General features: G+C 45.3%; 1 protein-coding gene across 2 annotated transcripts in view; it reads left to right on the top strand.

Annotated features, from left to right (window-relative positions):
• tnrc18 (trinucleotide repeat containing 18) overlaps positions 1-15,720 on the top strand; it is a 45,941-nt gene extending 30,221 nt beyond the window's left edge. The window contains exons 17-30 of one of the 2 annotated variants that reach the window (XM_040006200.1): positions 369-581; positions 3,194-3,364; positions 3,807-4,282; positions 4,683-4,817; positions 5,444-5,585; positions 5,678-5,795; positions 6,465-6,540; positions 6,676-6,832; positions 7,058-7,174; positions 7,693-7,845; positions 8,456-10,209; positions 10,313-10,549; positions 10,703-10,777; positions 11,581-15,720. In XM_040006200.1, the coding sequence (XP_039862134.1) occupies positions 369-581; positions 3,194-3,364; positions 3,807-4,282; positions 4,683-4,817; positions 5,444-5,585; positions 5,678-5,795; positions 6,465-6,540; positions 6,676-6,832; positions 7,058-7,174; positions 7,693-7,845; positions 8,456-10,209; positions 10,313-10,549; positions 10,703-10,777; positions 11,581-11,787 (4,031 nt within the window). In that variant the 3' untranslated portion in view covers positions 11,788-15,720. The remainder of the gene's footprint in view (positions 1-368; positions 582-3,193; positions 3,365-3,806; positions 4,283-4,682; positions 4,818-5,443; positions 5,586-5,677; positions 5,796-6,464; positions 6,541-6,675; positions 6,833-7,057; positions 7,175-7,692; positions 7,846-8,455; positions 10,210-10,312; positions 10,550-10,702; positions 10,778-11,580) is intronic. The other variant, XM_040006201.1, reaches the window with a different exon arrangement.
• Positions 15,721-16,513: the final 793 nt, after the last annotated feature.

Raw genomic sequence — 16,513 nt, 5'->3', positions numbered from 1 at the left:
ACTTCCACAGATAAAGTGCATCAGAACCACTGAGAGCAATTTAAAGGTGCACATGTGGATCAGTTTCTGGGTGACCTGCTTGGTCACTCACTAATCTTGTCTTTTTTTTGTCTGGCAATGATTTGCTTTCTTGCATTTTCCCCCATTTTCTTGACACATGCTCGTTGGTTAGATGGTGTAGAAAGTTAGATTATCTGCGGCTGACTAGTTCCAGATATGCTGGGCTTTGCTGCATTAGTTTAGAAAATAAAACATTAATCTCTGTGAGGCTGCGATATTGAAACCAAGCGGAAACTCTCTTTGTGTCTGAGTCTTTGTTTCCACCCTCATGACCTCATGAATGATTAACCGCACTCTCTCCACACCAGACTCCGATTCAGAGGAGCACACTTCTGCTCGAGGGGGCTGGCCCCCTCTCTCAGGGACGCGCTCCCACGGCAGCCTGCCCAGGAAGAGGCGGTCCACTTCATCGCCGACATCCCTGCTATCCAGTGAGAAATCTCAGAAGAAGAAACACAAGCACTTATCCCTACTGCTGGAGGAAGCGGGCCTCAGCTCCTCTGACGACTCCTTCGACCAAGGTTACTGACCAAATCTTAGAGCTATTCGCCGCTTGCTGTCGAGTCAGACATCACTGTGTCTTAGAGCTTGTGTCTTAGTTTGGTCTTCACTAAGGCAGCTTTTTTGGGGGGTTTTTTAAGACTGTGCTTTTGCTTGACGATCTCTACCTCTCTCGCTGCTGGCCTCTCTGCAGAGTTGCCATATTTTTTTAAAACAAATGTTTACTTATTTCTACGGTGTTTTTTTAATGCCTGGATTGCAAACTGTTTTGTAGCATTTGTACATTGAACATTTTGTGAATTGTGAATTTTTCGCCCCCTCATAAAATTGTATTGCAGTTTGACATCTATAAGCTTTATTAAAGGTGTTGATTTGATTGCTACAGAATGCAAAGCGCCGTGGTCCTTGTGTCTGCTTCATCTGTCTGTCCATCTCTGTCAGTACGTCCAGCTGCCCAAGTGCACCTCACACATCCTTTGAAGTGCTTTGTTCGTCAAATATCCCTGTGGATAGCTGGAAAATGGCTGTTCTGCTTAAGGGTTCACACTTGGAAAGCTAGAAGATGAATTCAGAGCACACAGAGCCCAGTCTGTTTGGACAGATAATTTCCTTGCTGCGCTTTTAAACGGTCATAAAATAGATGTGTAATGCTAGTGTTAGTCGTCGTGCTTCACTTTTGTTTTTAGACCAACGCTTCTTGAGCATGTGGCCTGGTGTTTGACGTTTTTGGGGGAAAAATGACCCAAGAGTGATTTTGGGATATTTGGACAATAGCGCTCCTCCTGTGTGTCTACTAAACCTTCAAATAACCCTTTTCCCTTTACGTTGCTGTCTCCGACACCTTGCTCTGTCCTCTCACCTTTGACCCCCACCCCCATCCCCTTCCTGCCCTACTCATGATGCTTTTAAGTGTCTCAGCCTGTTCCATGTGCTTGTGCTGCTGCTACTGCGACATTACAGAAGCTTGGCGAGGACTAGCGCAGCCTTGAGCCTACACTACCGCGCCATGGCCATTCTGCGCTGTGGCTAAAGCTTTGCTTAAGCTAGACTGGGCTAAGGCCAGGCTACGTTACGGCTAGGCTCTCGCCGCTGCGCTGCCCCGCCCCACCCTGTCTGAGGCCACACCCCTGTCACCTGCTCTGTAAGTAGGATGTGCCCCTCCCTCAATTTTATTATTGACTAACATGGACTATGCTGAAATTGAAATGCCTACAGAGAATATTAACTTTTTTGGGGGGGGAGGGGTTTTTTTTTTTTTTTTTTATTGTTCACACAATTTGGAGCTCTAGCGGTAGCCATGGTTACCCCCACCTACCAAGTTAATGTCTACTGATGGCTTGTAAAAGTTTAAAGAGACACATTTGGTGTTGGTTGGGAACAGAGGATATAACCATGGATAATTAAACCACATAAGGGGCCTCACAGGGCTGTCCTCTCAGTGCCTGCTTGTCCTAACGTCTGTCTGCTACTGTTAACGCACCGTGGATTCACAGTACAACATGTGCACCAGATTTGGTTCCTAAAAGTAACTGTTAGAGCCTCGAAACAAGTCTTTAAATGTTTTCGTTCTTGTCTCGAGCTGCAGTGAAAGTAAACTGTACAATTAATTGGGGTTAAAGCCTGGAGCATACCCTGCAGTGACCGGCAGGTATGCTCCAGGGCAACCTGACAGCACAGTCACCTCTGATTCTTCTTGGAACTGAGGCTTTGAACACAAAAATCCAGAACCACTTGATTTTCAGCCTAGTGATGAGTTTCCTTTCCCTAACATTTTTTATAGTTCTGTGCTTTAGCATCACTTAAATCCCAAAGTTATAGCCTTTTAATAATTTTACAGCTCTTAAATGTACTGTGTATCCACCCTCCATGTTAACACTAACCCCCTCTGTTCATGAACTGCTAACTGCCAGCTACATGCAGCTAACAGCCACTATGCTACACTCTGAGTGTGTGTGTCTCTTTGTGTGCTCTTCTGGCTTGTCAGAGGAGGAGGAGCAGCTTTTATTTTATTTCCATGATGTTTTTGAGTGTTTTTATTTTTCCAATAATAAATAATATCCCAGTCAGCTCACGCGGGTCTTACTGACTTTGTGGGGACCTTAATCTGTTTCACCACTTACATTATGGGGACATAACTACTTAATGGGACCTCATGATGCGATGAATACATTTGAAGGTAAAGTGATGTTTTCAGGATAGGTTTAGGTTGGGATTAGGTTCAGGCAAGCTACAGCTAAGGTTATACGAAATTTCCAGTGTAAGTCAATACAACGTCCTCTGAAATCAGCTGTGGTGTGTGTGGCTCAGATGCATGTTTATGGTTGATTTTTCTTGCTGTCGCTTTCTCGTGCAGCTTTACATAAAGGCGGGCTGCGGCAGTTCAGACAGTGGATCTCCTCTCTCTCCACTGTTGTTTCTCTCCCGCCTACACGTTAATGTGTGTTTATGTGTACTTGTGTAGACACATAGTTAAAGATCCGGGCTGCTGCAATAGCGGTGTTATTTCTTTTGTTAATTAGCCCTCTCTGTGGTGCACTCTCTCTGCAACAGTAGGAAGCGATCTGACCTTTGGTCCAGACCTCCTGCAGTGAACACATTTGTCTCTGAGCTGGAAATCTTTTCTCTGATGCAGAAACCTCCGAGGACGAGGAGGAGGAAGAGTCGGATTCAGACGACGACCCCGGTTGTGAGGAGAGTGGGCTGGGTCTGCTGGCCAGGTTTGCGGCGAGTGCGCTCCCTGTCAGCTCGGCCTCTTTGAGCCTCCACCACGACAGCAAACACTGCAGCAGGCAAAGCACTCTGGGTAAAAGATCTTACACACAAATGAGCTGTGAACTGATGTGCCTTCTCTCTCCTTCTGTTTTAATGCAGACAGACCTGGTTCACTCTGCTTAAACTGATTTCACACATTCCCCCGATGGCCTTTAACTCTATTGTGGTTTTTTTGTGGTTGAGCAGATTCACCACCTGAGCATTTGTTCAGGATTTTCTTATTGATTGAAGGTTAAATTTTAATTCATTTCTAATTGTCACAGCAAGGGTGTGTGTAACGATTCACCCTTGAATTATGTATTAGTTTCAAACTGATCAATACTCCTATTCACAGAGTTATTGATTTCAGGCAATCTACCACTTCAGTTCGTTAATGACTGGATGTTTATGGGAGGGGTCTAGTTTTATGCATGTGTGAGAGATACATAGGAAGAGTTTTTACCATCCTATGACCCTCTCCTCACCTCCTACAGGTTCAACAGAGTGCGAGTGGTCAGACTCTGGCTCGGACGTGCGGTTAAGGAAGTTCCCTTCTCTGCTGCACGGAAAACGCTCCGCCCCCGAGCTCCCCCTTTTGCCACCAGCGACCCGCCGCGTTGACCAGAGTAGCCCCACCAAGCGAGACGAGGCGCTGCCAGTCAAACGCAAACCTCTGCCCAAATCACGCCCTACGCCTCGCTCACCCCGGAGATTTAGTTTCGACCTCACCAGCAGCTCTGGGTTCGGAGGTTTCAGCGAGGATGAGGGCTGGAACCGCCGACGCAGCGAGAGGATTTTTCTCCACGATGCCACGGTTTCAGCAAATCAGATGTCTGTGTCAGCCTCCACCCCTTCCACCAGTCAGAGCTCCTCGTCCTCCTCCACCAGCTCGGCCCCACCGCTCACACCGAAGGCCGTCTCCAGACCGAAGCCCACTCAGCCCAGCAGAGACGGGAAAGACGTGGTGAAAGTATGTCAAGAAGTCACTGAGCTGTTACCGGCTCAGACTGAACAGCAAAATCACACCTTTCCCCCCTCTCCTCTCACTCCACATCTTTCTATCTTTTCGCCCCCTTGTTCAGACTCCTGCTCCCTCGCATCCTTTTTTCTATTGCAATGTTTGCTTGTGTGTGTGTTTAGGAGTGTATGTCAGAGCGCCAGCAGGGTTTCCTTTACTTCAGTCAGTGCAGCACTCCCCTGCTGTCTGCGGCGTGTTGCTGACAAGAAAGGACAACTGCAGGCGGCTTGGATGCACCCCCCCCGTGTGTGTGTGTGTGTGTGTGTGTGTGTACACAATGTGATTCTGCCCAACAGAGCCTCGGTGACATAATTTATTCATATGCATGTTTTTAACTGTGTTGTAAAAACAGAAAAAGAAGCTGAAGGACTCTCCTCTGCCTGTGAGCCCGTCCACTCTGTGCAGTCCAGTCACAGACAGCCCTGCACCGCTGAGCCTCAGCCTGGCACGTAAGAGTCAACCAAAACCCAAGACCAAAGCCAGAGAGGTCAGTATGATGATAAATTTGCTGCAAAGATGCAAACTTAATTATGCTGACGAGGACAAAGCCAGATCTTTAAAGTTATTGGACCTAATAGTGCAAAAGGTACTTTGAGGCTTGGCGTGTGTGTGTGTGTGTGTGTGTGTGTGTGTGTGTGTGTGTGTGTGTGTGTGTGTGTGTGTGTGTGTGTGTATACACAGTATCAAAAGGTCTTCAGAAACAAACTAATAGCTTGTGTTGGATTTAACACTTTTGTTTTGTTACTGAGGGGAAAGAGTAAACCTAATTGTGTGATTTCTGCCAAAGTGTTGTATTTCTCACCATCTGCCGCCAGACAAAACTTGAGTTTGCTTTGGAAAAGGAAGCAGAAGTGTGTGCAGGGCTCTTTGTGCTGGTGGAGATCGTTTATTCGACAGCATAAGTGTTGTAATATGCTACTGTTTGTGTGTGAAAAGTTCATTTGTGGTGTGTCAGCCTGGTGATTTGGTGGAGTGCCACAAGTCAACATTAAGTAGAAAAGCCACTGTGTCGCGGGGGGAATCACTCTTGTTCCAGAATAATTTGATTGTAAGGAAAATAACATCATCACGGTTTTTTGGGAATCTAATCAAATCTGCTTGTTTGTGTTGCAGCCTTCCAGGGGTGCGGTGAGCCGGCTGATGGAGAGCATGGCGGCAGACGAAGACTTCGAACACAACCAAGACAGCAGCTTCAGCGAGGACGAACTCCTCCCAGCACGAAGCAGCAGCGTGTCAGAGAGTGCCTCGACTCCCGGTCAGTGCCCGCAGACTCGAACCTCAGATTGTCACACATGCTAAAATGATAGCATGTATATTTATTACTGTTTGGGGTGGTGTTGTGTTCAGCTCCAGTGCAGTGTGTGCTGGATAAGGACTCTCTGGTGGACGGACTCAGAGTATTGATCCCGATGGACGACCAGCTACTGTACGCAGGACATGTGAACACTGTACACTCCCCTGACATGTGAGTACGCATTAGCAGACTTGTAAGTAGAGGGAAAAAACATGTGAGGCGTTTGAACACCTTCTTAGCTTAGCATAAAAGTTTGAAGCAAGCTTTCTCAGTAGAAGTTGTAAACACAAGAAAAGCCTAAAAGTTCATGCTGTCCATCACATTTTCCAAAGTCGTCCAGTGGCCCAAATTGGGATCTTTACCGGGCCAATTTTTGCCCTCGGGCCTTATGTTTGACAGCCCCTGCTTTAACCACACACATGCATTCACACAAACATGGAAAAAGGAAAACATTAAACATGACATTTCACTGATGAGTTTTTGACCCACTCCCACTGTCGACATGAAATTTCACATCTGTGTTAATTTGGATCCCGTATGGTTATGTTAGACAGATATTTTTGACCCTGTGGTTGTTCTTGCTACAAATAACCACCAAAACCACATTTTGCCACAATGACACTCACACAAAGTGAAAACAATAGTAATGAGAGTGGGTTCCTCTATCTGCTACACTTCAAGCTCTATCAAGATATGGCCTAAGCTCTGGTTCTGACAAAGAGACCACTCACACTACCAAGAACGCTGCTGTGGCTCAGGAGACTGTCTGACAGTGTTGTTAAAAGCAATGACCCTTGCTTGATGACCCCAAGCTTTTGACCAACTCCCCTTTTCCCACAGATACAGTGTGGTGGTGGAGGGGGAGCGAGGAAACCGACCGCACATCTACTGCTTGGAACAACTACTCCAGGAGGCTGTGAGTATCTATGTGAAATATGTGAGGTGTAAAGAGTAGCAAAAATAAAAGTATTGTGTTGATATGCAAAGGGAAGTATGAAATAGTTTGATGCTTTAGCTTGCCATATAAGAGTTCCTACTTCTGTGTGTACAGATCATTGATGTGAAGCCTCCATCCGTGCGCTATCTCCCTGAGGGCACCCGCATCGCTGCCTACTGGAGCCAGCAGTACCGCTGTCTTTACCCCGGCACTGTTGTCAACGGTGCGACAAGAGCACAAACAGCCACCACTTCAATGATAGGATTCATAAGCAAGTTACATTGTTGCCAGCAGCACAAACAAATGCAAACGATCTTAGCAGAGCTGCACTTTCATTGTAGGGATGTTACTGTCTTGGAGATTGTAAAGGAAACGTAACTGGTCTGGATTCTGTTCTTGACTTCAGATCGAAACATGCTACATCAGCCCTTTTAATCTAATCTAACCAGATACAATCGTTCCTGCTGACCTGCGCATTTTCGTTTCTTCCAAACAGGAAGTTCAGACATCGATGAGAATGACGATCTCATCACGGTGGAGTTTGACGATGGCGACACGGGCCGCATCCCTCTCTCACACATCAGACTGCTGCCGCCAGACTACAAGATCCACTGTGAGCACGAAATATGCACACAACACAGTGTGAAAGGTTTAGCACCAGAGACACTCAGATTAGTCTTGGAGAATGAGAAGGGGGAGTCTGCACGCTCTCTCTGGCTCTCTTTTACATTTGAATTTTGTCTGTTTTTCTCCCATAAAATGCTCTTATACGCTACGCTGGCCTTTTTAAACTGCCGTGTGTGAAGCCAGATTCAGGCGTCAAAAGCAGTGAGAAAAACGGGGACCATGAAGCACATTGCTCCCTAAAAAACTGAACATATTTAATGATCACAGAGTCCTAATCCCCGTGTTTCTCTTTGGGAACTTGTAATAAGCAAGGTGCTTCCAACACTTCCTGAGGGGATGAAGACAGTAGAGTGTATGCTCATACATAACAGTATCCTAAACATCTTAGCCCAGTTTGCACATTGCAGACAACCAACATGAGCCCCCAGCCCCCTGAAATCTCCTGCATTCATTATTAAAAGTGTGAAAAGCACAAACTTTAAACCCTTGTCTTCTTCTGTAAAGGTGCCGAACCATCCCCGGCTCTGCTCGTGGCCAGCTGTTCCAGGAGGAGGGTCCGCAAATGCAGCAAAGAGGGTAAAGAGGCGGGAGCAAAGCCAGAGGAGACCACACCCAAGATCAAGGGAAAACCTGGTCGCAAACCAAAACCCAAACCAGGTGAGCCAAACAAAGTACTAATACCATCACATTGTCACGAACTCCTCAACTTTCTGCTTTACTCTGATAGAAAACTTTTATTCCCAAAGCTGAATGTCTCTGCGTACATTTTTTACATGCTTGAGACTTTTTGTTTATCAGAGATAATAACAGAAACACTTCTGTGTGGTTTCTTTCTGCATTTATGAGCGAGACCACTTTCGATGAGTCACGTTTTTAAAACAACAGAACCAGCAAAAATAGCTTGAGGTTCAGAAGTGTCAGACATCTCTAGTTTGACCATGTGTGTCATCTCTGATGTCAGTTTAATGAATTTACTCAAACTGCTGCTGTGCTGTTCTGTGAAGCTCGCAGCCTGTAGCTTTAACTGTAATAAAAAGCACACCGCTTGTCCGATTTGCTGACGCTGCCACGTTTTGACTGGGTAAGCAGTTCTTAGATGTAATATTTTCATTTTAGAAACGTTTGCTTGCTGATCTGTCTACCCTGCTCAGCATGACGAGCTGCAGACCACAAAAGTCACGAAGCCACACAATGGAAATGTCAGCAAATGTGGAGTAAAGCAGGAAATAAAATTACATTTGTATTGTTTTTCCCCTTTTCCCCACAGAGAGCTCCATGAACTCAGACGGTCGGGAGAAAGCTGATCCTCCACCTTCCTCCACCCAGCCTGTTGAAAGACCCCAGGCTCCAGCCAAGCCCGCCCAGGAGCGACCCTCCTCTGTCCAGAAACCAGCTCAGGAGAAACCCCGCCCTGCATCCCGGCCAACACTGGGAACCCAAACAAAACCAGGCCGAAAGAGCTCCGCTACATCCCCAACAAGCAGCCCTACGCTTTCCAGTCCAGTGCCCAGGAAGAGCAGTCCGGCGCAGCCTCCAGCTTCTAAAGCAGCTCGTTCTCTCCCTCCCTCGCTCTACCCCTCCACCTACGGTAAGGTCCTGACTGTGGATCTGTACAGCGAGCCAAACCTCAGCTCGTACAACAGCCAGCGCAGAGAGAGGGAGAATAACAGCAATGTCAGTCCTACTGCAAACAGGCCAATGTCTAGGCCCAGTATAACTGCTTCGTCTACTGCATCCAAGCCTGCTGCGTCATCCACACCCAGACCTACTTCTAGTTCCTCGCCTAAAACCAAACCCTCCTCAGACCATCACAGCAGCTCTAGACCCAGCCTAAGCTCGGGACTCATGCCCAGCCCCATTTCTAGGCTGTCAGCAGGCAAAACCAGCTCTTCTCTGACTCCCAGACCTTCATCATCATCTTCAATATCGTCATCCTCCGCTCCCAGACCTAAAATCAAGATGCCGTCCGACCAGCTGTCGTCCAGGCTGAGCTCCATCTCCAGGCCCAAGACTAGCTCTGGGCAGGGTGATGTGAGGCGGAAGTCTCTCTCCGCAGAGCCCCTCGTGAAGCTCGACCACGAAGGAGTCACCTCCCCTAAAACTAAGAAGACGAAGGCTCTGATGTTGCTGGAAGGTCGTGAAGTTAGGCGAGACCACACCCCCATTAGCACAGCCACAGCCAATCAAAAGCTACTAAAGCCTAAAGTGAGAGCTCCAGGTAGTGAGACTGGTGTGCCAGACAAGGACTCAACCTACAAAGCTCCAATGATGGCTAAAGAGAAGGCAGACAGTCGTGGAGGTAGAGGACAGGAGGTGGACACAAGAGAGGAGAAAGGTAAAAAGGAGGAGAAAAAGGAGGTGGAGAAGAGAGAGGGAAGAAAGATGAAAGAGGAATCTCAGAGCAGCAGCAGCTCAGACTCAGAGGAAGAAGGAGAGAAAGGGAAAATCAAGAAGAAGAAGAAATGCACCTCAAGCTGCTCTTCATCGTCTTCATCCTGCTCTGGTTCTTCCTCATCTTCTTCCTCATCGTCATCTTCATCATCATCTTCGTCGACTGACGACTCCTCCTGCAGCTCAGATGAGGAGAGGACTCCTACACCTCCACCAGCCTCAGTCCAGAAGCCTCCAGAACAAGATAAACCTAAAGAAGAAGCAAAAGAAGAGGAGGAGGAAGAGGAGGTGAAGAAAGAGGTTGAGGTGAAAATGGAGGAGGAAGAACTGTCTCCACCACCGCAGTCTCCCTCCCCTTCAACCTCTCCAACAGCTGCTGCTCCTGCTCCCTCTAAACCGGCTAAGCCAGCCACCGGAAAGGGCTCCGGACAAAGGGGTCGTCCTCCAAAATCAAAGCCCAGTGGAGGAGAGGGGAAAGCGGGGAGACCAAAGAGGAGAGAGGGGGTTCACCTTCCCACGACTAAGGAGCTGGCTAAACGTCAGAGGCTTCCAAGTGTGGAGAACAGGCCCAAAATTTCAGCTTTCCTTCCTGCACGACAGCTCTGGAAGTGGTTTGGGAAACCCACTCAGGTGAGGAGAAAAATCTTTTTCTATCATGTAGGAAAAAAATGAATGAAATGTAGATATCGCTCTTTTCACTCTGTGACCAACGTGTCCTTTGTGGCCCCTCCAGAGACGCGGTATGAAGGGGAAGGCTAAGAAGCTCTTCTACAAAGCCATTGTGCGTGGCAGAGAAATGATCCGCATCGGGGACTGTGCAGTGTTCCTGTCCGCCGGCCGCCCCAACCTGCCCTTCATCGGTCGCATCCAGAGCATGTGGGAGTCCTGGGGCAGCAACATGGTGGTCAGGGTCAACTGGTTCTATCATCCAGAGGAGACGAACCCCGGCAAGAAACTCACAGACAAGAAGGTAGAAGTTTGTGCTCAACACTGATCAAAGGTTTATAAAGAAAGACAGCGTTAATGTACTACACTTTTTTTTTTATAGAGGTTTATAAAAATGTGTAAGTGTTTGAGGAGCTTCCAGCTTTGTGTCCTAAGTGTAAGATTGCTTCCTCTGCAGAACTGGGATCAGATATGCGGTCAGTCTTTACCAGCAGCTCTGCACTCTTCCATCCAGAGGAAAGACTTTATGGAGGTGAGGAAAAGTTTTATCTCTGAACTTCAGACTTCATATTCTACTGCTGCTTATTCCAGTATGGGCAAACTGACAAAGTGTACTTAAATGGATTCACAACCAGGAAAAATACAACTGAATACACCCATAAATAATCCTGTTGGTTGGAAAAGGAAAACTTCATACAGTGTTCTTTCTTATTTGTAATAAAATAACTTTCTATAAAAAAAAATTCACTACTATTTGGTCTTGCTACATGTTTTGCATGTTAGTCTTGAGCCACTGCCGATCTGTATTAGCCAGAACACAATGTTTAACATCAGCTGTAATCCCAAAGCTAGTCCATTTTAGCTAGCATGCTAACACTAACTTTCTTTGCTACTTCACTGTAACTGAGAGATCAATAATAATCGTTTTTTAGGACAAAATAAAATAGCACTAGAAAGAAAACACAAGTTGTATAATAACTCACCGTCACGGCAGATGGCTCCCCCTCCCTGAGCTGGGTCCTCTAGGAGGCTTCTTCCTGTCAAAAGGGAGTTTCTCCTTCCCGCTGTCACAAAATACTTGCTCAAACGGTCTGATTGTTAGGGTTTTCTCTCTATTATTGTAGAGTCTTAACCCTTAAGTCTAGCATGAGCCACTGCTGAACTCAATAACAGACAAGTATTTGATTCTTGGGCTCTTAGCTGTAGAAGTAGTGACTCGTTTTCTTCAGTCAGGGTGATTAGCCTTTGTTGTTATTTACCATTTATGTGTTAGTGTTGACTTGTCTGATGAATGTGGGCTACAAAAGCGGTAAACACAGCCTGTGTCTGTCGCAGCGCGCTCTCTACCAGTCGTCTCACAGTGACGAGAACGACGTGCAGACGGTCAGCCACAAGTGCCTGGTGGTGAGCGTGGAGGAGTACGAGCAGATGACCCACACTCGCCGCTACGCCGACAGCGAGGACCTCTACTACTTGGCCGGCACCTACGAACCCACCACGGGGATGATCTTCAACACCGATGGAGTTCCAGTCATCTGCTAAAAAGAAAAGAAAAGAGAAACTCACTACGAGTTGATAAAACCAAATTGTGACCCGGCTTACTTTGGACCTCACTGGGAAGGAGTCAGTACCCAACCTGTCAAATCACTGATTTTCACTGGCGGTGGATCTTTTCACAGACTCCATGAACAGAACTGCTCTGAAAAACTTTAAGTAAAACAAAAAAAAGCAAAAAATTAAGAAGACAGTCATGAACAGCTACTACTACAGAAACTGGAGACACTATGTAGACAGTATTAGAAGAAACAAGTCTCTTGAAACATTTGCACACACGAACGTCATGAACACGCTTCTGTTTTCCTTGTTGTGTTCATGGGAAAGCTTTTCGAACACGCATGAACACTTCGGTCTCCTTTTACAAGTAAATGCACCCTGTCTAAAGAGACACACGTACACTCACACGTGCACAAACGCAATGTAAATACAGACGCCATGTGACACAGTTATAGAAGACAATAATGAGTGTTTTTATTTTCATCTAATAGATTTATGTCCGAGTACTTTTTTTCTAAAGAGGTAAACAGTCAAGAAGCTTTAATGAACTGTGAATGAAGATGCAGGAGATGCAGGCCTGTGTCAGTCTGTCCACCCCCAAACCTGCCCCCCACCCACCCACCCACGCTCCGGCTAAACGGACAGACGGACCCCGCTGGTGTGATGTTGTGATTATATTGCCGTGGTGATGTTACAGTCATGTTACAGTTATATAAATGTATCTACAGAACAGCAGGAGCGACAGACAAAGAGAGAAGGAGATGCACAGAAAGAGAGAGGTAGACTCCTCCTTACCAGAGAGCACCTAAAAAAAAAAACACTTAAAAATCTATCCGTCTTTAATTTAAACGCCCCTCCTCCTCCCACACAATCCCCCTTGACAATCCTAACTTGGGCAGACAAAACTGCCCGTGTGCTTCTAAAAACTTCCTGCTCCCTCAGAGACTCAGGCTAAAGAGAGAGGAAGGATCTTGTACTATTAAAAGCACTTCTCATTTTCATCTTTGAGCTCCTTGTTTTTAAAGAGGGGGGGGGGAGACGAAAAATCCACCCTGAAAACACGCAAACACTAGAAAACAAAAGCAGCTGCTGTGGAAGTGTGCTGCATTTTGTTGTTTGCCCGTTTTGTTTCAACGCTTGGAGAAGCGTTGAAACACATGAGATGTGGTGCTTTAAAGGCCTGTCTGGATTTTTTTTTTTTTTTAAATAAAAGCATCCTGGGAAATGTAGGCCACCTCTCTTTTTACTTTACAAACAAAATGGGTAACCAAGAAAAAAAATAAACCACAACACTTGATGAAAAAGGAGATCTGTGAATGCACTGCACGATATAAGCTAATGTATCAGCAGTGCAGGATTCCCAATGGGTGGATTTTTTTTCCCCTCCTCCTCCTCCTTTGTTTTTTTTGGTTTTGTTTTTTTTATTTAGGGTTGTGAGCGCTGCAGCCGGTCTGAGAAGCATCAAGGTCATGCCTCTGATATTCGCCACGGAGCTGCCAGCACTCGTTAGATCAACATAATTCAGTTTTAACACTCCTCTTCCGCAGTCTGCAGCGTTTGCAACCTCCAAATGTCCTGCGCTTGGATGCATCTTATTTTATTTTTTTCTTTTGCTTCTGCTGTTTTATGGATGTTCATCGTTTTAGCCTCTTTAATCACATTTTGCCCTCCAAGCAATCATCTTTAACAAGAGTGCACTTTGAATGAGCTCCGCTGCAGAGGAGAGTCTTGTATGTTTTCCTAAAGTATTTACTACCCCCCCCCCCCCCCCCCCCCAAAAAAAAAAAAACTCCCGCTGCTGTCACCGTCTCTTCTCTGCACGCCACCGTTCCCCCGTCAGAAACAAGCAGCGACACATTCGCCTTGTTTTGATGTTGTTGTTTTTTTTGTTGTTGTTAATTCTGTGTGCCTCGTTTCACCGTTTTTTTTTAGTGGGAGACTGTTGAATGTCGTGCTCAGGATTGTGAGCATTTTGAGAGGCCTTACTCTCCTAGGCCTTATGATGATGATGATTATGATGATTCGCCAAATCTTTTACACCCCCCCCCCCCCCCCCCCCCCCCCAAGTCCTGCACCTTCAGGAGGAATAATCAGATATGCTCCCAGTCTGCTGGGAAAACGCCTTCTTTATGATCGTGTTTTGGTTTTGCAACCTATCCAACCGACCCGGAGCTCTTAACCGACTTACTTTGTTGTGTATAATTTGTATTGGATATAACCGTATCTTCTGCATACAGTATATCAGTGTATGTATACATGCAGTGTATGGTAGCTGTATGCTGTATAAACATGTAGGTTTTAAACATGTTGCCCTCTCTGCTTTGCTGCAGAGTTTAAAAATTGTCTTGTTGATATTCAATAGGTTTAATATTTTCTACTCTTGTTGAGCTCTTATGTCTAGATTTGTCTAATTTTTATCGTACCCTATATATCATGTTTTAAGTCACTCTGGAGGACAACCCCACATGTCCCTGTTGTTAATGTGGCAGCAGTGCCAGCACAGTAACAATTCCATATGCATTTATATATATATATATATATATATATATATAATCCAGATGTGATAGCCACAGAGTAAAAGAGAAAGTTTGATAATGTGCTGCTAGTTTATTAGTATTTAAAAAAAAAAAAAAATGAATCGGGTACAGAGTGAGTCCATGTGCCACTTTCTGAGATTGCTAAAATCTTATCTGCTAAAGCCCCACCTGCTCCTGTCGGTTCATTTCAGACTAAAACGCGATGCATTTCTGCAGATAAACGTTTTTAAATGACAGGCAGGCCGAAAGTGTCTCGGCTCGTTGGCGTTTGGATGTGTGGGAGCATCGTGGATACACAGGTCGCACCGGTGTTTGCAGAGTGAACAAGCTCCGTATTAAAGTGCCCGTTATGAATGTTTGTTTACCCCTGGAGCTGCTCAAGCACTTTTTTTTTCTCTGTGTGTGTGTGTGTGTGTGTGTGTGTGTGTGTGTGTGTGTGTGTGTGTGTGTGAGTGAGAAGGACAGAGGTAAGGAGACTGATAAGACATCAAGCTCTTATCTCCTGCTGTCACCCCACACACACACACTCTTACACACCCTTGTAACCCTTAAAGGTGTGTTTTATTGCCTTCCAATCTCTATTTGCCCCCCCAATCTCCATCCAAAGCCCAGCCTTAGGCCTTCATACAGGGTCCAACACAAACACACACTTATTCCCCATTTCGCCTTCAATGTTTTTTTTTTTGTTTTTTTTTTTGGGTCATACATTTTAAGGGTCTGACTTTGTATATGTTCTGTTTATCATTGTTTGTCTTATTTCGGCTTTGTACTTGATTATTTGCTGTGATTGCTTTTTTGCATCCCCCTCCACCCCCCCCCCCCCCCCCCCCCCTTTTTTTTCTTCCTTTTTTTTTTTTTTGCATGTTTCTGTCCCCCCCCTGCTTCCCCTCTCTGAACAATCGTCCACGCCTCTCAAGCAATACTGCTGACTGGCACTGGGAGCTAGCTGCTAGAGAGAGAGAGGAATGGGAGAGAGCGAGCAAAAGAGAGAATGAGAGAGAGAGAGAGAGAGAGGTGGACTGGAGGCTGGTTCTTCGTCTGCTGTTCCTTCAGTATCGTTATCGTCCTGTTACAGAAAAGATTATTTTGAAAATAAATAGAAAAATCATCTAAGTTTTGTAAATGATCCTTCACTGTCGGGGGGAGAAAAAGCTATCAGAATATACTTTGTACACATGTCTAATCTTGTAAAAAATGCAAAAAGAATACATTTTAGAGAGAAATCTGAAACCTGATATATTCTGTCACCCTATACTGTATGTGTAAGGAACTGTTCTTTTTTTCTTTTTTTTTTACAGACAGCAACCACGTTTATCAGTGTTTCTTTGAAATTGTTTTAGTAACTCAATATTTTATAGGCAATCAATAAACAGATGGAACTGTATGTCTGACTCTGATTTGAAAACAGTGTTTTTCATTTGACTAAAGGTGCAGACGCTCGTGTTCTGGAGCTGTTTAATGTTTTCCTACAAATTGATTCATTTTTAGAAACTTATAATTAATTCATTTACAAAGCATAGCAACAGGCACTGCTTTGTGGAAGCTGCCATGTTGTCCCGCCATCATGAATACGATGGCCAAAAGGGACATCACAGTTCAGGTTAGGCTCGAGTGATTTGATTACATTCTCACATCGAGTATTTTTTGCTAACATCCACTTTAAAGAAAGTTTTACTAACAGCGGCACTTACTCACAGAAACATTCAGGATGTCCTCAACAACTCACCTCTGTACCTCTGTCACCACCATCGATACCAGTTCAGTATCAGTATTGGAGTCCTTTTCCATAGTTTTACAGCCTCCTCCGTGGTAAATAGATATGAATGCTTTTTACCTGGCATATTGACACCTGAGGTAAACAGTGGGCTGATGGCCTACCCAGATAGCAAAATAATCCAGGACAGATCTGATGCAGAGTCACGTTTCTCCAGAGTACACTCCCTACAGATAAACAGTGGCCAGAGTTTTTAATAAAAACTAATAATAAAAATATTTAATTTTTTAAATTTCTGGTTATCTGCTGAGTGCTGATATTATTGAAATACTGTTTTGTTTTGTGTTTTTTTGTTTTTTTTTACACAAACAGTAATAGAAACACGACGGCAACCCGTGGTAATTATGCAATACAATCTAAATGTAATATTTTGACTAAACAATGTTTGTCCTACAGTGGCCAC

The sequence above is a fragment of the Simochromis diagramma genome, unplaced genomic scaffold (assembly GCF_900408965.1).
Source record: "Simochromis diagramma unplaced genomic scaffold, fSimDia1.1 OVJJ01000510.1, whole genome shotgun sequence".
In the NCBI taxonomy this organism is placed as follows: Eukaryota; Metazoa; Chordata; class Actinopteri; order Cichliformes; family Cichlidae; genus Simochromis; species Simochromis diagramma.
This window is presented reverse-complemented; position numbering and strand designations above follow the sequence as displayed.